The sequence below is a fragment of the Geotrypetes seraphini genome, chromosome 9, assembly GCF_902459505.1.
Source record: "Geotrypetes seraphini chromosome 9, aGeoSer1.1, whole genome shotgun sequence".
In the NCBI taxonomy this organism is placed as follows: Eukaryota; Metazoa; Chordata; class Amphibia; order Gymnophiona; family Dermophiidae; genus Geotrypetes; species Geotrypetes seraphini.
The window spans coordinates 180038898-180066442 of NC_047092.1; the positions used below are offsets into that span (position 1 = coordinate 180038898).

A 27545-nucleotide genomic window follows, 5' to 3' on the forward strand; every position below is an offset into this window, starting at 1 on the left:
TTTAGAAGGAGATCACTGGAGATTTCACTGTTATTGTTCCTGACATAGAACATTAATCTATTTTATAATGTTTTATAGGATTCAGTACTTCGAAAGGGCAGCTTGTCCGTTCCATACTGTATCCAAAACCAACTGACTTTAAGCTCTACAGAGATGCCTACCTTTTTCTGCTTTGTCTTGTAGTAGTGGCAGGCATCGGATTTCTTTACACAGTTGTCAACAGCATAATAAATAAGGTAAGTGTTTTCAGAGTCTATGGCAAGTGGGTTGTTTGTGTTTTGTTTTTTTAAAGTTGTCCATAGAGCACTATTAGGTCACTCTGAATTCTTCCGTCATTGTTTGGCCCTAAATTGGTCTGTTCAGTTTATTTGGCAGCTTCAGACCTAGCAACTGGTACTAAAGCTTTGCATGTGCTAATGGACGTCAGCATGCACCGTGTGCCACGTGGGCCCATAGGTATAAAATGGAATGCGCAGCATTTAGTGTGTGAGAATATCTATTAATGCCCACTAAGTTTTACAAACAAAAGGCCTCTTTTACTAGGGTGCAATAGCATGCAGAAATCTGACTCCATGCCACTTGTCAGCTCATAGCGAATGGCACAGCTTTGAATGTTTTCCAGTGTTTCCTTTAAAAGAAAGAGGCCCTATTATGAGTTTCAAGAGTATGTTTTATATTTATTGTAACCTAGATGTTTCTATTTGGGATTACTTTCACATTAAAACCAAAATGTGACCATGCACCAAAATGGTGTGGCAATGACACACCTTTACTTGTCTCTATTGCCAAAAAAAAAAAAAAAAAATGCTTGCAATGCAGAGAACTATGCAATTTATTTTTGTAATGACAGAGGATGTAGAGCCTTTAACGTAGATTTCAGAGCTCACTTGAGAAAAAGCCTTTATAGCTTAGAAAAATTCTGGAAGCTTTTGAAAGGCTGCGACACACATTTCTGTATAACTTGGTAGACTGGTATAGTCCTTACGAATGGGTAATATGCCTCTCTGCTACCAGCAGGTGGAGACTGAGATCAAACTTGTATATTAGTATAGCATGCCGCTCTTGCTACTCCAGTTTTCCTCAGTCTCCAGTAGCAGGTGGTAAGGCTTTTCATCTCCCCTCTTAGTACTTTTGGAACTTTGTAGACTCCTGGTTCCCCTTTTTGTGCAGGATAGAGCTTGGGCGGGTTCTGTTTGGGGATCTGTCCGACCTCTGGGGTGTTAAACCTGGCGGGTCTTGTGCTGGGTCCCTCCCCCCACCTACCTCCACCGCCCCATATTTTTGTAGTGGGCCTCAGCAGGCGGCCTGGCCCCTTGGTTGGTCAGACCACCAGCTTTGAGAGCCGTGGAGTCTGTTCTGACTAAGTAAAAAGAAATAAAAAAATCCTGGGGTTGGCCAGTCTAAAGGGCTCATTTCCCTTTATAACTGCCTTTTTTCTGTGGGTTTTTTTTTTCTCAACAAATCAGCACTTTCTTTACAGCTAGGGCGGTTTTCAGCACAATGAACTCTTTTAAAGGGAAAAAGTGCTCTTTGTGCTCCAGGCGTGAGGTACTCGTGGTCGGCCTGTGCAAGCAGAGCGATTCGGCTTCGGATCATGGGGAAGCCCGGGCTTTCCTCGAAGCCATGTGGTGGGTTCCCCAACCGCCGACAGGGAGCACAGGACTCCCTTACTGCCGGTTCGGCTGGGGATTCCCTTTTTGCGTCAGTCGGTTCCTTGGCCTCAGCATCAGGAAAGTCCCAGGCTTTTCAGACACGACAGGCCGCAGGAGCTCTGATTTTGGCGGTTTCAGGTCCAGTTTCAGCGGGATCCTCCTCATTCATTTCAGTTACCTCAGGTGACCTTCCCCCTGATCTGGAAATACAGGGGCAAGGTATGTCAGGTATGCTGGGGCAGGGAGTCCCTTGGGGCTGCTGGGGGTCTTTCCCCCTGAATTTATGTTAGCACTTTGTAAAGCTTATGTGCTAGCAGCAGGAGGTTCAGTGTCCACCCCGAGGGGGGGGGGGTACCCTCGACGTCTTCCCCAGTGCGGCCCCACACAGCGGTGGTTTTGCCCCCTTCTACTCCTCTCTCATCAAAACGCCCGATGGTCTCTTGGGATGAGGATTTTTTCCCAAAGGAGTACAAGGTGGTTAATGAGGACCTGGACCCTTGGGGAGAATTCCAGGATCCTCTTGGGGGGCTGGATTCCGCCAGTGAGGGGTTTGAGCACCCCCCAGCCGGTGAAGATGGGTCTATTGTGCGCATTTTTCAGTGGGAAGAGCTCCATGAGTTAATGAGGACCCCATGTCGGAGCCCCCACGTAAGGTGGACCCCTTGCTTAAGGGGATTCGCTCTGCTTCCCGCTCTTTTCCTATGCATCAGGATATTCGGGACATCATGCTCGCACAGTGGCAGGTGCCGGAAGCCCCTTTTCGCTTTGCACGCTCCATGGCCCGCCGGTATCCCATTCCAGAAGGGGATAGGGATACTCTGAAGTTGTCTATAGTGGATGCGGTGGTCTCGGCCATCTCTAAAAGGCATATACCGTGCATGTTGAGGGCGGTGCAGCCTTGAAGGACCCGGAGGAGCGTAAGTTGGAGTCCCTTCTTAAACAGCTCTGTCAGTCCAGGCAGCTATGTGTGGCAGGCTGGTGGCTCAGGCGTGTTTTCGTTGGGCCCAGCATGTACTTGATGATAAATCTGAGAATTGGGATTTGCTAAGGCAAGCAGTAGCCAAAATTGAATTGGGTGCTTCTTATGTCTCGGATGCCATGTATGACCTTGCCAGCTTCTGCCATGTCTCTGGCCTTAGGAGTGGCAGCACGCCATACCTCGCGGCTTCGCGCCTGGTTGGTGGATTTGGTGTCCAAAGCTAAGTTGACGAAGTTTCCTTTTAAAGGATCTTTCTTGTTTGGTGAGGACCTGGACAAGTTGGTTCAGACTCTCACTGATTCTAAAGTGCCTTGTTTGCCTGAGGATAGGCCTAGGCCGCTGGCTTGAGGCGGCGCTGCTTGTGGGCATGGGCGTGATTTCCGCCATTTCTGCTCCGGTTGAAGGGCGGCTGCTTTTCAGTCTCCTGGGCTCTCAAGAGACAGGTTCTTCCAGAGCATGCTGTCCTTTTGTGGGGCCTGTCGGGGTGCGAGTGGGGCCTGTAAATGTATCTTACACACTTTGGATTTTAACCTTCTACGTGGAACAAAAGTCTACTTAGCTTTTTTTTTTTTTTTTCTTTCCAATGTGCCAGGAACTGCCAAGCATGCACTAACTATCCATTTGGCTAACAGATTGCATATACTTCCCTTAATGTCCAGTCAGATATTATAATGGCCAACCCATGGCTGCATCAGCAACTGACTTGATTGGCCTTTTTTGGAAATTTGATCCATACTTTCACATCTCATTATTGATGGTAAAGGGATTCTTGAGGTGCAGTTTAGAATACAGACCTGTCCCACAGGGCCCATTTCTTTTCTTGTGTCCAGGTTGCCTTACTTAAAACAAAATCTTGTATCTGTATCCCCTAACTTCAGTTGCCCAAAAGTTGACGGCTTCATTTGTTTGAATGGATTGTCTGTCTTGTAACAGTTTATTTTTTTGCCAGATTCTTTAGCCTGGACTACTGCTTGTTTAATGTTCTTAGCAATCACGTAATAATCCTTTGCGTTATCAATTAAAATTAGAACAGTCTTGTTTCATGACTAAGTAAATTTTTTTTTTTTAACCTTTGTAAATTTAGGTTTCGGCTAGCATAATCATTATTGAATCTCTCGACATCATTACCATTACTGTACCTCCGGCACTCCCTGCTGCGATGACTGCTGGGATTGTATATGCACAGAGACGTCTAAAGAAAATTGGCATCTTCTGCATCAGTCCTCAGAGGATCAATATTTGTGGGCAACTAAATCTTGTTTGTTTTGATAAGGTGATCAGTTTTTAAATTTTTTTTCAGCTTATGAATAGGTGGTAACATACATTTAAAAAAAATTGGGAAGAATTTTAAGAGTAAGAAATAATGTAGCAATATGTAAGTACTGTAGTTGTAAATTTTTATATTGTATGTATATGGTTTTCTCTGCAGTGGTATATAAACCTGCATTGTATTCTCATGTCCCAAAAAATGAAGTGGCCCTTTTACTAAAGCTTAGCATGAACGTTAAGTGCCATGGAGCCTAAAGCCTGACAGTGGGAGCCAAGCTTCAGTGAAAGGGCTTTTTAGAATGTCTTTTTTTTTTTTTTTAATTCTTTATTCATTTTTCCATCTTACAACAAGTGCACAATACTACATCATATTAACTTTTACATATCACTTGATATTCATACAATTATGATTTTACATACATGAATTTATTCCCCCCATCCACACTTCCCACAAGTAATTTAATTCAAAATATCATTTATATATTATATTTCAATCTATTAATCAGACCTTTAAAAGAACTATTTACCCTCCCCCCTCCCCCTACATGTAAATGTACTTTCATTAGGAAAATGATGTCTATTCATTGCAATAATTTGTTAATGGCCCCCAAATCTTTTTAAAATTATTATAATTCCCTTTTTGAATGGCAATTGATCTTTCCATTTTATAAATATGGCATAATGAATTCCACCAAAATGTATAGCTAAGCCTATTGTAATTTTTCCAATTGTTGGTAATATGTTGTATGGCGACTCCTGTCATAATTAATAAAAGCTTGTTATTATTTGAATGTCTAATATGCTAATAAGGAGAAAAGTTCTGAGCTCAGTCCACCAAACACATATGAGACAGTGTTTACTATATAAGTGAATATTCTTAAAGCTACATGGTAAAATTGATTTATTAGGCCTTTGAACAAGGTTTGTCCACAGTGTGCCAGGAACTGCCAAGCATGCACTAACTATCCATGTGGCTAACAGATTGCATATACTTCCCTTAATGTTGGTTTTGGAGAATAAGTAGCACAGACTCTCATCCTCTGATTTAATTTATTCCTAGACTGGAACTCTAACAGAAGATGGTTTGGACCTCTGGGGCATCCAAAGAGTAGAACATGCCTGGTAAGGAAACTGTTTTTAATATGCAGGACTTTGATGAAGAAAAGTAATGTTTACTACTCTTCTTTCAAACAAAACTGAGCACTTTATTTAAAGGGATTCATATGCCATCTTTCTGAAATCAATTGAGCTTGCTTACATGAACAGTCTTAACTATAAGGCAGAAGATCACTTACATGATCCTGAAATCACAAGTATTAAATAATATAAATTACATTCTAACATACAGAGTAAGCCATTGGAGTAAGTTAACAAACTCCTCGAGTTACCAAGTTGAAAACTTAAAGGATTTGTATCGAGTCATAAATCTACTGCTACTTATTTCTATAGTGCTACGAGACACACGTAGCTCTGTCCATCAAACATATATGAGACAGTCTGTATGACAGCTTACAATCTATTCAAGACAAATGGGACCAATAAGGGATTAGGAAATTTCTTATTGAGTGCTAAACAAATACTTCTGTGTTCTTGGAAGAAAATCCTGGAGAAGGGCCATGATTGGCTGGCAATGTTACACAAGAGAATGGAGTGGATGCCATACCATTCACAGAAGAAAGTGTTTATGAATAACTTGAAAAATTGAAAGTGGACAAAGCCATGGGACTAGACAGGATCCGTCTGAGGATATTGAGGGAGCTCAGAGAGATTCTGGTGCATCCACTTAAAGATTTGATCAATAAATCCCTGGAGACTGGAGTGATTTGTGGGATTGGAGAAGAGCAGATGTGGTTCCTCGTCACACAAGTGGTCATAGAGATGAAGCAGGAAACTACAGACCGATAAGCCTGACTTCGATTATTGGAAAAATAATGGAAGCATTGCTGATGGAAATAATAGTGAAATTCCTAGAATCTAATGGATTACCAGATCCAAGACAACACTAAAGGTAAATCATGTCAAATGAATCTGATTGAATTCTTTGACTGGGTAACCAGAGAATTAGATTTACTTAGATTTCAGTAAAGCCTTTGACACAGTTCTTATAGGAGGCTCTTGAACAAACTTGACGGGCTGAAGTTAGGACCCAGAGTGGTGAATTGGATTAGAAACTGGTTAATGGACAGACGTCAGAGTGGTGGTTAATGAAATTTGTTGGAGGGAAGGAAAAGCAAGTAATGGAGTGCCTCAAGAATTGTTACATGGACCGATTCTGTTTAATATGTTTGAGTCATATTGCCAATGGATTAGAAGGTAAGGTTTGCCTTTTTGAAGATGATACCAAGATTTGTAACAGTGGACACCTCGTAGGGAGTGCAAAACATGAAAAAGGATCTGTAAATTTGGAAGACTGGTGTTATGTCTGGCTAAGTTGCAGAGATATGAATTTGGGGAGTAGACATCTGAAGGAGATATATTTGCTGGGAGACGAGAGGCTGATATGTGCGAATGGGAAGAGGGACCTTGGGATGATAGTGTCTGAGGATTTGAAGGCAACAAAACAGTGCAACAAGGTGGTGGCTGTAGCCAGAAAGATGCTAAGCTGTATAGAGAGAAGTATAACCAGCAGAAGAAAGGAGGTGTTTGTGAGGCCTCACTTGGAATATTGTGTTCAGTTTTGGATGCCATATCTGGCCAAGGATATAAGTCGACTTGAAGCAGTCCAGAGGAAGTGATGAAAATGGTAGGGGGTTTGCGCCAAAAGAAGTATGAGAAGAGACTAGAAGACCTCAACAAGTATACTTTGGAGGAGAGGAGGGACAGAGGTGATATGCTTCATCATGCTTCTATTCCTTTCTCTCCTCTCTTCTACCTTCCAAAGTATTTAGATCAATGCTGTCTTGTTAAAATGTTTATTTTATTTTTCCTCTAACTCTACTTTTCACTTCTCTATTACCCTCCAGGTACTTTAGTTAGATTGTGAGCCTTCGGGACAGTAAGGGAATTTTTCAAGTACCTTTCTTATTTCTAATCTTAATGTATATTTTCTGTAAACCGCTTAGAACCTAACGAATGTAGCGGTATATAAGAAATAAATTACATTACATTACATTACATATGATTCAGAAATTTAAATATTTGAAAAGTATTTAATATAGAATCAATTTTTTTTTCCAGAGAAGGGAAATTTGGTAAAACTAGAAGACATAAATTGAGATTAAGGGTGGTAGACTTAAGAGTAATGTTAGGAAATTATTTTTCATGGAGAGGGTGATGGATGCCTGGAATGCCTTTCTGAGGAAGGTGGTGGAGAGGAAAGTGGTGACAGAATTCAAAAAAACGTGGGATGAACACAGAGGATTGTTAATTAGAATATGAATGGGCAGACTTTCACAGTCTGAATCCTGCAAATAAGATGGCTTGGATAGGCTGGAGTGAGCTTCAACAGCAACTCCAATAATTGGAATCTAAGGACAGACCTGGGTGGACTTCTAAAGTCTATGACATTTTAATTTAATCATGAAATTGTAAAGCTTGTAATGATAATATTTTATGTAAATGCATCATCTTTTGTGCACAATTCAAGTTTTAAAAATGAATAAAGAATCTTAAAAAAAAAAAAAAAAAAAAAAGAAATTGTAAAGCATGTAATTATAGGGCAGACTGGATGGACCGTTTGGGTCTTTATCTGCTGTCATTTACTACATTACTATATAATCTTTAGTTGTAGCCCTGTTCACATTTTGTTGTTTTTTTTTCCAATTCTTTATTATTTTTCAAATCTTACAATAAGTGTAACAATAAATACAACATTTTTTACTTCAATATCACGCTTAATATTCTTATTAATATCTATTTCAAAATTATTTCCCCCCTCCCTCCTAAACAATCACAATGACTAACATATATAAGTTCTATAATGACCCTCAATTCAATATATCTAAATTTATTAGCCTATCAAACCTCCCCCCTCCTGAATGTGCATGTTTATAGGGGAAAACGATTATTAGATGTTACAATATTTTGCTAATGGCTCCCAAATCTGAAATTTCTTAAAATTCCCTTTCTGAATGGCTAATGTTCTTTCCATTTCATACATATGACACAATGAATTCCACCAAAAACTATAGTTAAGCCCCTTCCAATTGCTTGTAATTTGTTGTATGGCGACTCCTGTCATTATTAATAAAAGTCTGTTGTTCTTAGATGATATTTGACTTTTAGCTTTCATTGACATGCCAAATAACACAGTATCATAAGACAATGCCCTGGATTTTCCAATAAAGAATTTATTTGGCTCCATACTGAATTCCAAAACGCCAAAATAAGTGGACAATAGAACAATAAATGATCTAAAGGTCCCTACTTCGAGATGACAATGCCAACATTTATTTGACTTAGAGCTATCTAACTTTTGTAACCGAACAGGGGTCCATAATGCTCTATGTAACAGAAAAAACCAAGTTTGTCTCATAGATGCTGTCATTGTACATCTCAACCTCCAAGTCCAGATTCGTGGCCATTGAGATGCAGAAATTTGGTGCTTAATCTCAATACTCCAAATGTCCCTAAGACCAGTTTTTGGTTTCTTATTTATCAATCCAAATAACAATTTATATCACTGTGCGGCCTGGTGTCCCAGGAAGTCCATCTGAAAGCACAAGAATACCAAACTATATATATACATATATATATATATATATATATATATATATATATATATATATATATATTTTAATCTTTATTCATTTTCATATCTTTCAACAAGTGTACAATATTCAATCAAATAATTCGTACAAATCACTTGACATTCTCAATTATTATTGCCAAAAGCATATAAACCCCCCCTCCCCATCCCATCCATTAGGAATAAACTAATTAAAACATATAGCATACATCCCCATCCCCCCCCCACTGAATATATTCTTATGTAATAAATTTTTCCATTCAGGGAACCCCACCTGAATAGCCTGCTTCAGTTGCAACCATCTAAAACTTTGTGATTTATTAAGTCCAAATTTATGTTGCAACTGTGAAAAGTCAAGCAGCTTACCATTAGATATAACTTTCCTGCTATCATCCAATGCTTCCAGATGATCTTAAATCCGCCAATTTGAATCTTGGAGTTTAGCCATATAGTTTAATTTGTTGATTTGTGAATTGGAATAGGTATTAAATTATTGACATATTGTAATGTTTTCCACGTATCTACTAGTATTCTGTTTTCTTTAAATAATCTAGGCATTTTGATACTGAGAACATGGCATAATCGCAGAGGAAAAATGAGTCCCCATTCCAACCATAACCAATCTGGGATATTTTCAGTGGGCTCTGGGAGGACCCAATGCATACCTTGGCGCAAAATATAGGCTTGATGATACCTATAAAAATTAGGAAAATTTACCCCTTCCTCTGTAATTGGTTCTTTACCATGCGCAACCTTCGCAAAATTAGAAAATTCTTCGGCAAAGAATAATACAGACTCATAGTTCAATCCCTAGTCCTAAGTCTACTGGACTATTGCAATATCCTCTACCTTCCTGTCCCACCTACTTAATAAAACAACTACAGACCGTCCAGAACACTGCCCTCAGAATGATCTATTCCCTTCGAAAATTTGACTACATCACCAACGCCTTCCTAGATTCACACTGGCTTCCAATACAAGCCCGCATCCAATTCAAGCTATATTGCATATTATTCAAAACATTAAACGGAACGGTACCCTCCCACTTAAACAACCGCCTAAATAGGAACCTCTCTTCCAGACAAAGGAGAACCCAGTCCCCTTTCTCCTACCCCCCTTATAAAGGAACTAAGCGCAAAAAGATGTACGACAACCTACTAGCAACACATGCAGCTAAATTGGACCCCTCCATCACCAACCTACTGACAGCTTCAACTGACCTCAAAGCTTTTCGAAAAGAAATCAAAACCATACTATTCAAGAAATCATCCTAATTTCCTAACCCCACTCTTCTCCCCTCTCTCCCCCTCTTAGGATCCTCCCTTCAAAATGTGATTTAGACCTAACGCCTTTAACTGTATTCCTCTTCCTGAAAACGTCCAGCTATCGTTTTGATGTATTAGGCCCAACGTCTTTAATTGTATTCCTCTTCCTGGAAATGTCCAGTTATCTTTTTGTTGTAATCCGCTTAGAACTGCAAGGTACAGGCGGAATAGAAGTCATTAATGTAATGTAATGTAATGTTATCCCAGGACAAGCAGGCAGGTATTCTCACTAGTGGGTGATGTCATCCGACAGAGCCCCGATACGGACGTCTCACAAGCATGTCTTGCTTGAAGAAACTCAGAAGTTTCGAGATGCACGCACCGCGCATGCGCCAGTGCCTTCCCGCCCGATGGATACTATTTAACTTTTTATAGAAGGATCCCTGAAAAAAAACTGGTAACATTCCCATTTGATAACAAACCACAGGCAATATCATCATTTTAATAGTTTGGACTCTTCCCCCACCAAAAAAGATGTAAAGGATTCCATTGCTCACATATTTGTTACCTGTGTAATAAAAAAAATTTTCATTCACTTTTATTGTTTCATCCTGTTCACATTTTGGAGAGAGAAATATCTACCTCCTCAGGTCCTAAAGATTTAAATTGGTCCTCTGAAATTTGAACCTGCATTTGAAAGGAAGTAAAAAAAAAAAAGAAAAGGTATTGATTAGGCTAGAAGATAGTCATGTATTCCAGTTTTAAAGTAGCTTATCGGATGTTCTTAAATTTAATTGAGGATTCTTTCTACAACACTTCTTCATTTACCTATACCTGGTTCAAGACAAGCACACTCTCTAAGATCAGCTGACTGTTCTCTTTGGTATTGGAGTTGAAACCAGCTGAAACCAATCCGATAAGCCAATTCTGATCTCTGACAGCTGGCTCAGAAGTGGCTCAAGGTGAATTTATGTTCAGGTACACTAGCTATTTCCTATCCCCACAGGCCTAACAATTGAAGGTTATGCCTGAGGCAGTAGTTAAGTAATTCAGGATCACCTGCTGCTCTAACCACTGAGTTACTGCAATAACACTTACCCATAACAAAATATTTAAAGTCCCCTGCAGGAAGGAGGTCAGTAAAGAAAACCACCACCAGTGTTTTTTGGGATTTACCATCATATTTTCCCAAGATTAAAATGAATACACTATTTGCTAGTTTTTGTGAGCCTTATTGAAGGTTTTTCATCAGGTCTGTCTAGTGTATTCTTTTGAGTATATTGATATTACTACTTTTCATTTATCTGTCGAGCACTTAAGTTTATTTTTTAAGATGTAATGAGATCAGAACTAATTAACATATTCTTATTCTTTTAGTTTCCTTGTGCCTGAAGAGAAGGCTTGCAGCGAGAGCCTGATGAGGTCTCAGTTTGTTGCCTGCATGGCAACTTGTCATTCACTTACAAAAATTGAAGGGGTGCTTTCAGGAGATCCACTTGATTTAAAAATGTTTGAAGCCATAGGATGGGTAAGGTACTTTTTAGTTTTGCTTTTGATTTGAATTATGGTTCCTGAAGTTACCGAAGCTTTCACAGAGCAAGAGTTATTTCCTTGAATTTGATTACCATCTTTCAGAGAAAAACTCATAGCAATGCACAATAAAAAATATGTACCAATACAAATAACGACTAATTAAGCAATAACAATTCAGCCAAAGCCTTGTGTAAACAGCCATGTCTTGGGCCAGTTTTGTAAAGTGTATGCAAGTCATGTCTTAGTGGATATCTGGTAGCAGGGCATTCCACATTGCTGGGCTAACCATCCTGAATGCCTTCTGTATATAATTTAACTTTGACTATCCCTGAAAATTCGTAGACAACACAGCTTTCTGTGAAGACCCAAGACTAATATATGTTGGCATCATATGTTAAAACCTGTTAAAAATTTGTAATATCTGGTTGCTGCTGGATTAAGAATTATACAACCCTCATATACACAACACAGGGGTGGAATAGACAGATTATATTATTCATAATAGTCCAAAATACATCTTCCAGTTCTTATCTGTAGTCTTTTTGGGCCCTATAGCAGAAGCCTTGTTCAGGAGAATTATAGTAGTCCAATTGACTAGTTACTGCAGCATGAAGTAACTGATGAACCTGTCCTAAAAAGCTGAGGCTCTACACTTCATGAAGGCTCATGAAATAGCTTCTAACCATGGCAGAGACTTATTTCTTTGTAGACAAAGAACTATCCAGCGTAAATCCATCAGCTCATCCCAGTCAGTTGAAGATTTTTCTGTGTATGTCTAAGAAATCAAGACTTTTAGCTGAAAGTCTCACTTTTGAGATGCTATAAAAATAAGTTGGCATGGGTTGTAGCTAATCAGAATGTCTACTGCAAAGTTCATACCAGAAGTTGAAAGTAGTAATTTGTAGACATGAAAATGCCATTGTTAATCTTCTGTGTGTGGTTTTAACATAGCTAGTTGATTCAATTTGAAGTCCCAGTAAGCAAACAGGATTGAGTCAGGCACTCGTGAGCGGTGGCGTCCTATGGCACAGGGACAGAAATTCTTTTCGACAGTTCCTGAGCTTGCATGGTCCTTCCTGTTTGCAGTTGTTTCCTCCGTTTTTAATTTCATTTCTTCTGCTCTAGTGAATAGACAAGTCAAAACTGCTGTTTTTAAAAAGGTTTTGTGCTGTATTCTGTTTTCTTCTCAAGAAGCCTATTGTATTAAAAAAGGAAAAAAAAATCTGTGTATGATTCAGAACACGAGCCACATGTTTGCTACCACCGTCCTCTCCAGACTCTATTGCTTTTCACTTAGGACTGTTAGATCTCTCAGAAGCTTCTCCTCCATCATTTGGTGTAAAGGATCCTATAAGAACACCATCAGAAACAAATCCTCACATGAAGGCATCTTTCATTTGAGGATCATGCAGAAGATAGCAAAGGAGATAACCTTTCCCCCACTACTAGGAACACAATAGGAAGACATGACGTGACATGTATGCACATAGTAGATCTTTCCAGAAATGTTTAAGATATATCATTTGCAAGGAAGCTCCAAAATTAGAGGCCATAGGATGAAGTTAAGAGGTCATAGGCTGAGGAGTAATCTAAGGTAATGAATTTTACAGCAAGGGCTGTAGATGCGTGGGATAATCTTCTGGTAGAGGTGGTGGAGACAAAGACTGACTGAGTTCAAGAAAGCGTGGGACAAGCATACGGGATCTCTTAGGGAGAGGAGGACATAGTGGATGCTGTGGATGGGCAGACTGGAAGGGCCATTTGGCCTTTATCTGCCTTCATGTTTCAATGTTTCTAATATAGTAAACGGAACTAAAATAAATTAGGATGCGTGTAACTAGAATTATCGTGGATGAGAGTAAATAGAACGAATATAGTACACATTGCTAGAGCTATTTAGGATGCATGTAAATATAGATTAGTTAGTTGTAATGGTTAACCTATTTAGGAGGGTGTAAATATAGCATACTTAGAATGGTTAACTGTAATCTTGTGTAAACATAGCGGGAGCCAGTAAGTAAGCCGCCAAATTGCGCTCCTGTTCAACGGCCGAAGAAACTCGTGGCAGCACAGAGCCTGGGAGAGAGGGAGGGTGCAGAACCTGACGAGGGAGGGAAGGAAGGGTGCAGAGCCTGACAGGGGAGGGAGGGAGAGAAGGAAGGAAGGGGGCTGGGTGCAGAGCTTGCCAAGGAGGGGGCTGGGTGCAGAGCCGGGCAAGACAGTCGAATATTAAGCCGCCCGACTTATGTTAGAGTCAACCATTTTTCCTCCTTTATGGGGGGAAAAGAGGGTCTTGACTTATATTTGGATCGACTTATATTCGAATATATATGGTTTTCTGAAGGTTGGAAACCATTCTGTAGTATTCTGGTCAATAAAGAAACTTAGTGGGATTCTTGCATAGGCTCAACTTAGTCTTCCATTAATGATTTTCTTTAATTTCAGCTCTCCTAGGCTTGCAGGGGAGCCTGCAAGGGAAATTCACTATTGAATGTAAAGTATGAAGGAAAGGCACATTTCAAAATGAAATCTGTGTGTACTGCAAGTTTGGTTTGGCCCCACCCTCAGCACTACTTTTCTTTCAAGCATGCTATCAGTAATGCACAGATTTCCCTCCACTTAGGGTCCTGGATGACTTCTTCAAAAGGCCTTTTTTTGGGGTAAATACCCAGTTACATTTGCAAATCTTCTTGAAAATTGCCCCATTAATGTGCTGTGTTCCTTCTAGATTCTTGAGGAGGCAACAGAGGAAGAAACGGCTCTTCATAATCAAATCATGCCTACTGTTGTAAAACCACCAAAGCAGCTATTTTCTGAGCCCAAACTTACTGAAACCGAAGAAATGGTGAGCTTTAAAAAATGATGATTTCTTTCATAGCAAACTGAGTTGCCACTTTTTAAGTATGCATGTTATCAACAAAATTCAAGCAAATTAAATGTCAGATGTTTATTTGCAGATCACCTAAGTTTGAGTAAGGGCATCAAAACTTGGCTGCTCTCAGGGGCTATAGTGCATTGATTTTCAAACTTTTTCATCTCGGCACACTGACAAGGCACAAAAATTGTAAGGCACACCATTGGTTTAAGGATATATATTTTAGCATTTAACAAACAAGTATTCAGATTGTTTTAAAGTTCAAAAACTAAATTTTTCATCTTTGTGTTATCTTTATAGTTTAATATTTTATTGAAGACATTAGTTAGCAAAAAGACAACAATATACTTCAAAGATGATGAAATTAGCCATAAATAACATACATTCAAAAACAATTTTAAAGGGATAACCTACCCCCCTGCAAACCCACTACAGTGCTGGTGATCACATCCCTTCACCACATCTGATATATAGGCCTAAATTCCTTTTTCCAGTGCATTAGAGATGGTATGCTGAACCAAAGGGGTTATCCATCTGTGCTCACAAAATATTGCAAAAAATGTCAATCGCAGCTTTTCAACTCCTCCTCCTTCATGATCTCTACTGACCCCTTCAAGTTTTTTCTTTTGCAAGTGAGCATGAAGGTGTCTTTCTGATCTGCTCTGTTTGTTTACTGGTTTTTCAGCAGCTTCGCAAATTTTTTTTTTCCTGTGCTGTCAAAGCTCCCAGTTCCACAGGGACTGCTCTGCCTGTTTGGAGAGGAGCAGACATTTTAGCTTATAGCTGGCAAGTATATCCTTTGGGAACCTGTACAGCCAGCTTGCTTGAAGATTTGTGGAGCTCAAGGTTCCGAGCCCTCAACACTTGCTCACTTCCTGACTTAGTCAGGAGCTTGAGCCCAGGCTGTTAGGCATCAATAGTGGTCTTTCAAAGGCAATCAGTGTGCCGGCTGCAACTTTGCCTACCCTCCTTTCCTCGTTGTGTATTGTGGTCCTCGGGGGTAGAGGATCAGTCCGGCTAAGGTCCAACTGGCAGCCCAAAGATCTCAGCATGAAAGTTGACTGACAGTTTGAGGGAGAAAGCCTCTCCTGATCCAGTTACACTTTGAAAACTGCAACACCATTTCACCAGCACATGGTCTGTGAGTATAGGCTGTGACAGCCTATGGGGAAAATTAGGGAAATCTTAAAGTGTGTTTTGACTGTTTCTGCAGTTAGATCTTTGGCCCCCCTCCTTTAAAATTATTTGATTATTTTTTTTTTTTTTTAAGTCACGGTGACCATTTTGGATTTCTCCAGCTACCAAGGATGGCGTCCTCAAACCTTAATACCCCTATTTCTTGCCTCATTTGTGCAGATGAGTGACTGAAGAGAGCCTTTGCGCCATATGCCATGTGACACAGGATGGAGAGGCAGGAGCTTCGGGTTAGCCCCTCCATAGTCCTCTAGACCTGGAGAAAGCAGATGGTCCGATCTGTAGGAACAAAATACCTTCTGGAGCCCCAAGATAGCCTCCCTGTGTGCACTGTAAGGGCATAGATTCTTCGCAGTCTAAGAAAAGATATTTGCTCCATCCTAAGGGGGAAGGAGAGTTGCTTACTCAGGTTTTTACCCCAGAGTTCATTAATCTCCTTTGGCAAGCTTATGCATAAGGCAGAACTCCATCTGTTAGGTTCTCTGGTAAGCGAACCAGTGCACAGGCTCCTCTGGATGCTCGGAGCACTTCTTCCCCGATGGACAGGGACTCGAAGGATGAGGGATCAGATTTAATTCCTTTATTTTTGCCAAAGTGAGGCTTCCTTTGTGGGAGAGGCAATATCTCCATATGAAGGACCAGGTGGCGATATCGGCTTTGGACCAAGGAGAGAATCCCTCTGTTTTGCCGACTAAGATCTTTACCAGACAGCAGACCCCGAGCAGCCAGAGGCTATAGCCGTAGGTCCTTTCGTGGCTCTTGACGCTCTCTCCAGTACTCCACAGGATCCTCTAACCAGAGAACTTATCAAGGTTCCAGACAAAAATTCTCTGGGAACTGGAGGAACCGAGTTTCTGGTTCTTGCTCCACAGTGCCAGCCAAAAAGCCAACCAGTTGATGGACATAACCCACTAGTTTCTGGATTGATCTAGTGGGACTAATGGAAAGAAATTTAGCAGGTAAGATCTAATTTCGCCATACTTTCCCCTTTGAAAAATGTCCTAAGAAAAAGTACACAAGATTTGCACCTACTTACTATTTTGTGGGTACTTTTTTTTTCTTTGAAAATCTGCATAGTTTTGAAAAAGTAATTTAGGCTTTTTTTTTTTTTCTTCAAAATATCTCCCTCCCCATTATACTAAAAGTAAAAATAAGCACATTATTGATCTTAGCATGTAATTTATCCTGGGTAAGGGCTAGACATTTTCAGAAGCTAAGTAGAATTGTCCTCCATATTTTATGTATGTTCAGAGAAATATGTATTTGATTCTTGCTAATACGCTCAATGTTTTGTGAAATTTTGAAGACATTTTCTCAATGTTTCTTTTTCAGGAATTGTTTGAACTCTCGGTAAGTTAAAAATTATGCCTGCCTTAGTTAATGACCTGTCTGGTATCCTGCATAACATTTGTGCTTTGTTTCATATGTTTATTATTATTATATATATTTTTTTAACTTGGTAGTATTTTGGAATTGGGTTTTTATAAGGGTATCCTGGTTTACATTTACCTGTGTCTTGTCACTTTGCTAGTTTTGTTAGATCCCTTCTCCCTTACTAGGTGCTACTGTTCTTTCTTGACAAGAATGTGTTTGAAATTTTATTTTAATCCATATGCTGGTCAGCCCATGTTTGCTAGGGATTCTGCAAAAGGTGTTCATGGACCTTCAGGAATGAAACAAGAATAACTGGTGTCTGAATTTAGAACCCATAATACTAAGTTCTGGAAGGAGCTCTGGTGCACAACCACTGACTTTAGGGCTGTTTCTACAATGATCACATTACATTGTATTTATAGACCACGTAGCCATTAGTTCAACAGTGAGAAGGAAGATCTATTAAAAATAGGGTCTCTCCCCAGTAGTTAACAAATGAAGGTTCAAGGTGCTAGGGTCTCAGCTATGGTTCCACCTGAGCTAGAAGAAAAAAAGGAAACCAAGTGTCATATTGTGTGGGTTGAATATCAGAGCTAACCTAAGTGCTCTATGGAATGATTATTAGAGATAAGCTGTTGTTTTAAATGAATTGCCATCTAGTAATGGTGTGCCTTCTTTACATATAGTTAGTGTGCACTGTTTTCTCCTGGGGGTGCATGTGCAAAACATAGCACATGTGCACTATAATGACATTCTTTGGAAATAAAAAGATTCAAAATAAAAACACAGTTTTCCAGGGTGCCCATTCCTAGTTTCAAGTTCAAGTTTCAAGTTTTATTGTGTTAATATACCGACCATCAACATGTACCTGGCCAGTTTACAATGCTAAAAAGAAAAGATAAAAAGTAAAATAATAATTGTATATATATGGGGAGGAGTGAACATTAAAAGACAATGACAAGGACTTACATGAATTTGAGGGTATTAAGGTGATGGAAAGGTCAATAAATACATTATTAGTAATTATCAATGGAGCTTGTTTGGGAATAATCATATAGTGACAGGGAAAAGCATGCAGCCTGCAAAGTGTCCAATGTGTAGGCTGTGCCAAGCTCTGTCACTAAGGAGAAGCCCAGCAGGTGTGTCACTCAGGTTGAACATGAGGCTTCAAAAGTCAGAGACGTCCCTGTAACAAAAGCTTATTTGCCTTCAGGTCAAAAGTCTGAGTCAGCAGTTTATTCCAAAGCCCATTTCTCCTGGTAAAGGGAAAGTCCAGAAAGGGGGTGGGTTGGAAACAATTATACCTAAGAACACACTGGCAAAAGCTTTACTTAAAATAGTCAGGCTAGTTAAGGAACAGCCAGGGAGAGCCCTAGCTGTCCCTGCAGGTGTAAATAGACGAGAGAGCTAAAGCTAAGGAAGAACGGCTCCATTCCCAACCAAAGCTTCATTCTGGATACAGCACAGAAGTCACAGGGCAGAAGTCTATTATCCTCAGGATGTCAAGCTACTGGTGAAACCAAAGCTAATCTGGCAAGGGAACTTTCCAAACCCAGCTCTATAGAAAGGTCTGGTTAGGATTTAACCCAAGCAGCAGGTGGACAAGATATAGACCTAGTTTCTTTATCTGGGGAAAGTGATATTCAGCCAGAGTATGACGTGTGCATGAGTGAAGGGGAATATGATACAATAAGCCTGTTTGGGAGATGAAGAAATGCAGTGGGAGCCAGGGGAGTAAAACATAAGGAATGAGTGTGGTATTAATTTGAATGTGTACTACAGTGAGAAACACTGGAGAGTAAAACTGACGCATTTCAGTTCCCATAAGATTTACTGTAGGGGAAGGGCATTCTTAACTCTGTCCCTCTCTATTTGACAAGCACGGCTGCAGCAGTACTAAAGCCTAAACATAAAGCATTAATCTTAACTGAAGCTCACCAAGGGATTTTGTCAAGCGTGAGGGATACAGTCAGGCAGGTTTGCCCTCTAAGCCCAGGCAATTATTTTCCTATATTAGGAAAGCTTTAGTACAAAGGCAAAATGCTGTAAGCAGGATTCAAGCATAATTAGCAAAGCTTATAATGAACTGTCTGAACAGCACCAGTGCATAAAGTTTGGCAGAAAGCCACCATATTTGACAGACCTCATGGGAGTTGTGGTCAAGTCAGTAGGAAAGAAATCCTGTGTCTGCATTATAGACTGTGTTTGTAGCAACTTGCTTTTCATTTGTGACAAGAACGTTTGTTTTCTTTTGAGACCGTTATTTGAATAAATCAGTGCATGGTGGAAGCACTGGACTAAACTTGGTTGCACTTGCTCCAACACCCCAGCGTATGGGGAAAATAAGTCTTTAATTTTTGCACATGTGTGCTTTGGTTTTTCCTTTTTGAGTTTGCAATCCCCTTGGCTACCTCCGGTAAACCACACCGGCTGGGTGTAGTGCTGAGGATTAGGGCCAGCTCCCTACTCCCTGCCACAATATGTGGGCTCAATGTCTTTTGGTCCTCACATTTGCTGCCTTTTACATACCAAACATACATAGTAGCGCAGATAAAGACCTGCAGGATCCATCTAGTCTGCTCTGGCCAGAGTTGAAACTGTTGCACACTAGAGTTCAGGAATATCCACGTAACTCTGAAAACATTCTGAGGTTTTTTGAGCTAATCCATCTCAGCTTCGTCATGATTGATGATATTAGTGTGGTTATAGGATCCTGCTGTCCACTGAATACCCGTTATAGGTATTCAACTACATTTGATGGTTCTTTTGATAATGGCCCCAGGAAAGCTCTACTTGTACATTTAAACTTGCTCACAAGCTTCCCTATATGTCCCCTCTTTAAAAATCATTGGTACTCGCCGTGACCTGATCTTCTCGGTTACAGCCCCAACTATTTGGAACTCACTCCCTCTATATTTACGACTTGAACAAGATTTGAAAAAATTCAAAAATAGCTTAAAGTGTTTTCTTTTTAAAGAAGCCTTTAACTAAAAGTTTATTTTCCGGTTGATTCCTAATTTCATCGTCTTGTATTAAATTCAGATTATCTACCCCCTCTCTTTAGATTTTCCTGTTTTCAAATTCTTTTCCTCACACCATCCTTATGTTCTAACCTAATCTGATTAACACATTTTTTTTTTTTTTTATTGTATTTTTTCTTTTTTCCTCCTTTCCTACTGTTTCATGTGTTTGTTACCCCAGTTCGTTTTTTTAATTTTAAAGTAATTATTTTTATTTACGATGTATTTGTGATTTAAGAAATCCAATTTTATTTTTTTGTAAAACGCTTTGTATCCTGAAAAGCGTTTAATCAAATAATATAATAAACTTGAAACTTGAAACTTTACAACTCATAAGTTTTTAGGAGATAAAATATCCTCATACTGAAAATTCAGAACTATGTATAGTTGAAAAACCCTCTGCCAAACCCCCCACTCCCTCAGGAAAGCCACCTCGCCTTGCTTTTTGTTACTTGCCTACACAGGCTATATAAGTATTTTACTTGCACATTGACAATGTTCTAAAAATCCATGATTAAAATATTATTTTACATTCTTCACATTTGCTGCTTTTTGGGAGACAATGTGATAAGGGGGTTTGTCAAATGAAACTAGGAGATTATTGCTTTCATTCTTTCTACTTTTTAACAGGCCACATATGAAATTGGAATCGTGCGTCAGTTTCCCTTCTCTTCAGCATTACAACGGATGGGTGTTGTAGCAAAAGTTCTAGGGGAGAAAAAGATGGATGCGTATGTGAAAGGAGCACCTGAGGTAGTTGCCAGCTTGTGCAAGCCAGCAACAGGTAAAGAAAATTAGTACGCATTTAGAAGCAATAAAATACTTAAGAAATAGTGTAAAACAGGGCGAGGAAGTTTCACTAGATTATATAATGCACAATTGGAGCATCTCCACCCCCCTTTGACATATAGACGTCGCTGGGAAAAGATTATAGGTAAAACTTGTTCTGATAAGGAATGGTTTAAAATTTTGCATTCTCTTTTATATGGTAATACTAGTTGTTTAGCCCGTTACATTAACGGGTGCAAGCAGCCCTTCTCCCTTACTTTTACCTCCTCCCTGTCCAGCAGCACCCCCACCCATTCCCTGCTCTCCCTATATAGCAGTAGCCCTTCTCCTTTTATCTCCCCCTGTTCAGCATCACCCCATTTCCAGCTCCCCATATCCAGCAGTAGCTCTTCTCCTTTGGAGGAGCCCTTCTCCCTTCCTTTTACCCCCCCCCCCCCCGTCTAGCAGCACCTCTTCCCTGCTTCCCCTATCCAGCAGTAGGCCTCCCTTCCTGTTACCTCCCCCCTGTCCAGAATCACCTCTTCCCTGCTCCTCCTGTACTGCAGCACCCCCTTACCTGCTCCCCCTGTCCAGTCCAGTGATCTCCAGCCATCAGGCTGGCTCCTGCAGGGAGTCTAGTTCCTGTCCGGTCCCCGCCAGGCGTGCGAGCCTGCTCCGCCCCCTCCCGACCTGCCAGGAGTATTTGAATTAGACCCGACGGTTCCTGTTGAGGGAAGCACTCCTCACCGGACTCAGCGGTGAACTCCAGCCATTGGGCCAACATCCGCCTTGTTTTGTTTTGTTTTTTAGTAGAAAGACGCGGCGGTGGCTCTTCTCATGATCCCCGCCTGCGTCGGAAGTCCGACGCAGGCGGGGATCGTGAGAGTAGCCACCGCCGCGTCTTTCATAGAATCGTAAGCCGCACATGCGCACTTCCTATGTGTCGCTACAGCTCACGGAAAACCGGCACACACTTAGGAAGTGCGCATGCGCGGCTTACCATTTTATTATATTAGATAACCAGCAATATGATAGAGAATGGATACAAGATGTTTTTCTGTTGGTACTATACACCAGCACGATTGGGAATGGATCGGATAAATGTTGGAGAGGATGCATGGAAGTAGGCACTTTTGAACATATTTGGTGGCATTGTACTAAAGCACAGATTTATTGGGATAAAGTAATTTCCTTCATTGAGGAAGTATTAGGCATTCCGATCCCTAAGACCTTTTGAATAAATCTGCACACTTCTTCTCACGTGGGGGGGGGGAATAGGGGGGGGTAGGGGTAGGGATGGGAGGGGGTAGGGGTAGGGATGGGAGGGATCAGATTTATTAGGTATCATAGATTATTTAAAATTTTTAGCATTTGTTATGAAATAAGATATAAAAAGAGTCAATGTATTGTTTTGTACACAACTGTATAACTTAGATTGTTTTTAATTGCATTATTTTTCAATAATAAAAAAAGTGTAATACCAATTGTCCTTTATTTTAGTTCCTATTGATTTTGTGGAAGTCTTGGAGGAATACACTAAACAAGGTTTTCGAGTGATTGCGCTTGCACACAGACGACTGGAATCAAAGATTTCTTGGCACAAAGTTCAAAATATTAATAGGTAAGAGTATAGTTTTGATTTTTTTTCCCTTCTGTTTAGTAGCATTGACCTTTGTTTATTGTTCATTTGATATCCCACCAATGCAAAAGTCTAGGCGGCTTACAATTCAAAAACAAAGAAAAGAGGAAAGGAACGCCATAAAATTATAGTAAGGTCTACTTTCATACAGGTGACCAATCATACACAAATACAAATAACGTATTTTCACTCATATACTGCGCACCCGTGTAAAACGCGCACACAGGTATAGCGCGCGGGGAACAGAAATTTATGTAATAAAATTTTAATATAGTGCGCACACGCGTATACCGCCCATGCTAAAACCTCCTCCCCGCTCGCGTCACCCCCCCTCCCCTGCGATCCTACATCCCCCCCAGCACCGCAAAGACAACTCTTACCCGATTGGGCACCGGCACCAATGCACAGGATTGCCAGTGCCCGAAGATCCTCCCTCGTTGGGCTGGGCTGTGCTGGGCGGTGCAAGAGAGATCCTCCTTCTTCCTGTGCCGGGCTGGACTGGGCTTTGAGCATTTGCGCATGCTCAAAGCCTTCTGGTCTCGCTTTCTCCGAGATTATCTCGGAGAGAGCGAGACCAGAAGGCTTTGAGCATGCGCAAATGCTCAAAGCCTAGTCCAGCTCGGCACAGAAAGAAGGAGGATCTCTCTCGCACCGCCCAGCCCAGCCCAACCCAATGAGGGAGGATCTTCAGGCACTGGCACTGGCACATCCTGTGCATTGGTGCTGGTGCCGGTGCCCAATTGGGTAAGAGTTGTCTTTGCGGTGCTGGGGGGGATGTAGGATCGCAGGGGAGGGGGGGTGACGCGAGTGGGGGGGGGGGAAGGATGCCGGTTCACAGGGGGAATGCCGGATCAGAATGAAGAAAAAAATTTGTACAATGCGCTCACATGTATAACGCGCATGGTTATGCACGGTTTGTAAAATTGTGTATAACGCGCGCGTTATATGCGTGAAAATACGGTAGTCAGTTATACATAAAAACCAGTTGTGTTATCTTTTCCAGATCAGACTTCCTGAAGGGAACAGTTAAAAAGCTATTTAAAAAAATACTGTTTATTTAGGTACTCAAGCATTTTTCCCTTTGTCCCGGTGGGCTCACAATCTATCTAATGCACCTGAATGCCCTAAAATGGTTTGTATTTTAGCACTGCTTTATGCTTGTATTATGATTAAATCTTAATCTAAAAGCTGATAAGAGAAGGATAATTCCATTGGCTAAATAACTAGGACAAAAGGATTTATATTAATTTAATTAATTAATTCATTCATCCATACAAACCCTTACGTGTCACAGAGCTCACGTAGGTCTATGTGGAGGAACTGGCCAAAATGTTGTGGCGCAGTGGTTAAAGCTACAGCCTCAGCATCCTGAGGTTGTGGGTCCAAACCCACACTGCTCCTTGTGACCCTGGGCAAGTCACTTAATCCCCCCCATTACCCCAGGTACATTAGACAGATTGTGAGCCCACTGGGACAGACAGAGAAAAATGTTTAAGTACCTGAATAAATTCATGTAAATCATTTTGAGCTCCCCTGGGAGAATGGTATAGAAAATTGAATGAATGAATGTTTTAGGAAAAATGTAAGACACTGATCCACCAAAACAGGAAATGTTAAGTTATTGTTGCTCAAGGAGGTGCCACCAGCTACTGAATGAAGATTTTACATACCTTTTCACAAAGTGTTTCTTACTGTTGAATCTAAGTTGAATGAATGAATAAATAGCCTTTTATCTGAGTTTTTTATTCATTAGAGTTTATATTTCTCTTACCAAATTTTGGTAGGACTTAATCATGGTTCGAGTATAAATCATGCATCCTAGGCAGCTCACAATCCTTTTTTTTGTTTGTTTGTTTGTTCTGTATATTCAAAAAGTGCTTCATATCGTATCTCTAACCAGACCAGGTCATGTTTTTGTAATGTTTATTTTTGGTGAACAGCAAGGATTTCCACAGCCACATAGTTGGTGACGTCACTGAATGAGTGCACAAGAGTGGGTTAAGCTTCCAAAGCCCAGAGTGCTCTTAAAAAGTTTTCTGAGCCTGCATGAGTGTTCCACACTGATGTCATTGTCTGTTAATGGTAGTCGTTTCCTCTCTTCTGTGATAGTGATCAGATGGGTTTGACTTGTCAGCAAAAATGTCATTTTCCTCTCCAGTCTATTTTAGTTTCTTTTTCAGTTTGTGGCTGATGACATGTCAGACAGGATGCCTGGTTTTAAAAGATGTCCTTTTTATGTGATCTTAAGATGCGAGTCATGGACATCCATGAGCAGTGTGTCTGCTGTATCGGAGAGTCAAGTACAGGGTTGTTCAAGCTGTACCTAGATATCTCCTAGAGCCAGGAAAATCCATGGATTATAATTAAAGGAATATTTGAGCAAACAACACAGCTCCCCAAAAGCTGAAGATTAATTTTCTAGCAGTTCTGCAAAAAAAAAAAAAAAAAAAGTAGCTTCCTAAATCCTCTAAACATAACTCGGTATAGATGCACAAAGCTTTGAAGCATTTGGAGCACACAGGAGTGCTTGCAGTGTTTAAGTGGCAGAGGCCTGCCTCTGGAGCTACAGACTCTGCCCTGAAAATGTCTTGGTACCAGGGCTTAATTTGTGGGGGAGTGTCCTGCATGCAGTTCCACCCCTTCTGTGCAAATTAAACCCTGCATGGTACCCTTATAAGGAATGGGATTTCCTCGCATTAAAGCACTGTGCAGAGATCCGTCGCCAAATTGGATTCAGTATAGCTCTGAGGAGGCAGAGTCTGATGCCAGTGATCCTCTCTACACCCCTATGAAGTGGCCCTGGCAGGATCAACGGCAGTTAGCTCCAAACATAGCAGGGAAAGCATATAATCGGCTATTGCAGAGTAAGAATTCAGCACATCATAAGTGTGACAACATTTAATATTATTGAATTGATACCATCTCCTCCAATTTTTACTCATTCAAGAATCAGGAGGTCCAAATCGCTGTATTCCTGCCACATCTAGTCCTCAAGGAACTTTATTGGAAATTTCTCAAGACATGCCTTAGCAATAATAGATCAAAAAGACCCTTCTTTAGCTTCAAAGACAACAGTAGCCTAATGGTTTGTGCAATGGCCTGAGGAACAGAATTCAAATCCCACTTGTGACTCTGTAAACCCTTTGACTGTAACCATAGAAAGGTGATATATCAAATTCCATCCCATCTTCCAAAATTAGATTATGAGTAAAATATTCTGGATTCTATTATAAATTTTGCGGGAAACCAACTAAAACTTTTTATTCTTTAATCAGTTTTATTTTTTTGATGCATCTTCAGTTGGTTGGGCTTCCTTTATCTTTGAAGGATGTGCTTGGATTCCTGGTGAAATTTCTGATGTAGAGAAGCAGGTTTGGGAGATGGTAACGAAACTCATGGGAGGAGATTGAACACAAAGAGAAGACGTATAGAGAAAGAAAAGAAGAGGTGGGCTAGAAGTAAAGGAGGATCTACCAGAGCATACACGAAAAGTTTGATGGGAGAGAGAAGAAAACGAAAACACAATAGAGCTTTAAAATCCAGTTGAGGACAGTAGATCAAGGGAAAATGCTTGAGTACCTGATTGTAAAACTGCTTAGATAATCTTGATAGGCGGTATATAAAAACCCAATAAACTTAAAAAAGAAGTAATAGGTAGAGGTCAGTAGTGTTGGAAGCAGCAGATAGGTTAAGAAGAATGCAAATTGAGTAAATGTCCCTGGATCTGGCTAGGAACAATTCACTAGAGACTTTGCATGGGCTGTTTTCTGTAAAATGGAGAGGGCGATTGCCAGGTTGTAATGGATCAAGAATAGCTTGAGATGAAAAAGTCAAGACGGCACATTCAAGTAGCTTGGATGTGAAAGGGAAGAGTAGTATTTTAAGAACATAAGATTTGCCACTGCTGGGTCAGACCAGTGGTCCATCGTGCCCAGTAGTCCTTTCCGCTCACGTGGCGGCCCTTAGTTCAAAGACCAGTGCTCTATTTGAGTCTAGCATTACATGCGTATGTTCTGTTCCAGCAGCAACTTATCCAACCTTTTCTTGAATCCCTGAAGGGTGCTTTCCCCTATAACAGCCTCTGAAAGAACATTCCAGACCTCCACCACTCTGGGTGAAGAAGAACTTCCTTACGTTTGTACGGAATCTATCCCCTTTTAACTTTAGCGAGTGTCCTCTGGTTCTTTTCACCTCGGAGAGGGTGAACAATCTCTCTCTCTCTCTACTAAATCAATTCCCTACTAAATCAATTCCCTTCAATATCTTGAATGTTTCAATCATGTCCCCTCTCAGTCTCCTCTTCTCAAGGGAGAAGAGGCCCAGTTTCTCCAATGTCTCATTGTACGGCAACTCCTCCAGTCCCTTAATCATTTTTGATGCTCTTCTCTGGACCCTTTCGAGTAGTACCGTGTCCTTCTTCATGTACGGCGACCAGTGTTGGACGCAGTATTCCAGGTGGGGGCTTACCATGGCCCAGTACACCGGCATGATAACCTTTTCAGATCTGTTTGTGATCTCCTTCTTAATCATTCCTAGCATTCTGTTTGCCCTTTTCGCCCTTTAGGAAGAGATGGCCTCATTGACCTACTTGGAAAACATAGTGGATAAGATGAGAGGTGGAACGGTGGTCTTAGAACTCCCTCAGAATAGAGGGTAATTGAACTGTTTTGCTCTATTTTGAGGGAAATTCCTTCTAACACATTTCTCAGAGTCACTCTCACAGATTACAGTGTCAGTCAGCTATTTTGTGTTCCCAACAGTGCCTTAGCTGACACCTTTTCAAAGCAAAGTAACTTTTTCTTTAAAGCTATTAACCTAGAAATAACCTCCTTTTCTTTTCTTTTTTTTTTTGCTACAGAGATGTTGTTGAAAATAATATGGACTTTTTGGGCTTAATCGTAATGCAAAATAAATTGAAGCAAGAAACTCCTGCTGTCCTTGAAGATTTAAGTAGAGCTAATATTCGCACTGTGATGGTTACAGGTTAGAATGTGTATCTTCCAAATTATAAATGCATATGTTCTTTCTTTTGCTACCTTGACTTTTACCTCTCCTTTCTTTCCTCAGTTTATTCAAACCACTCCAAAAATGACTTATAAATGCATTTCCTATTTTATCATGCTAAAACACATACTTCCACTTCCATCCCTCAGTTTTCATTTTCTAGGTAAGAAGAACTTGGAATTTTTTTCTCTGAATGTTTCACAGGTTCATTGTTATAGATCAAATATGGTTTTCTTTTAAAGTGCAGCACCGCTGCTGTTCATGCTGTGAGGGAGTCTTTGGGGGT

General features: G+C 40.5%; 1 protein-coding gene across 3 annotated transcripts in view; it reads left to right on the top strand.

Moving 5' to 3' along the window:
• Window positions 1-27545, top strand: part of ATP13A3 (ATPase 13A3) — a 164198-nt gene that overhangs the window by 52453 nt on the left and 84200 nt on the right. For all 3 annotated transcript variants that reach the window (XM_033958171.1, XM_033958170.1, XM_033958169.1), the window contains exons 12-20: window positions 79-236; window positions 3716-3904; window positions 4961-5022; window positions 11230-11380; window positions 14114-14230; window positions 16787-16804; window positions 20479-20632; window positions 22117-22237; window positions 27114-27238. In XM_033958171.1, the coding sequence (XP_033814062.1) occupies window positions 79-236; window positions 3716-3904; window positions 4961-5022; window positions 11230-11380; window positions 14114-14230; window positions 16787-16804; window positions 20479-20632; window positions 22117-22237; window positions 27114-27238 (1095 nt within the window). The remainder of the gene's footprint in view (window positions 1-78; window positions 237-3715; window positions 3905-4960; window positions 5023-11229; window positions 11381-14113; window positions 14231-16786; window positions 16805-20478; window positions 20633-22116; window positions 22238-27113; window positions 27239-27545) is intronic.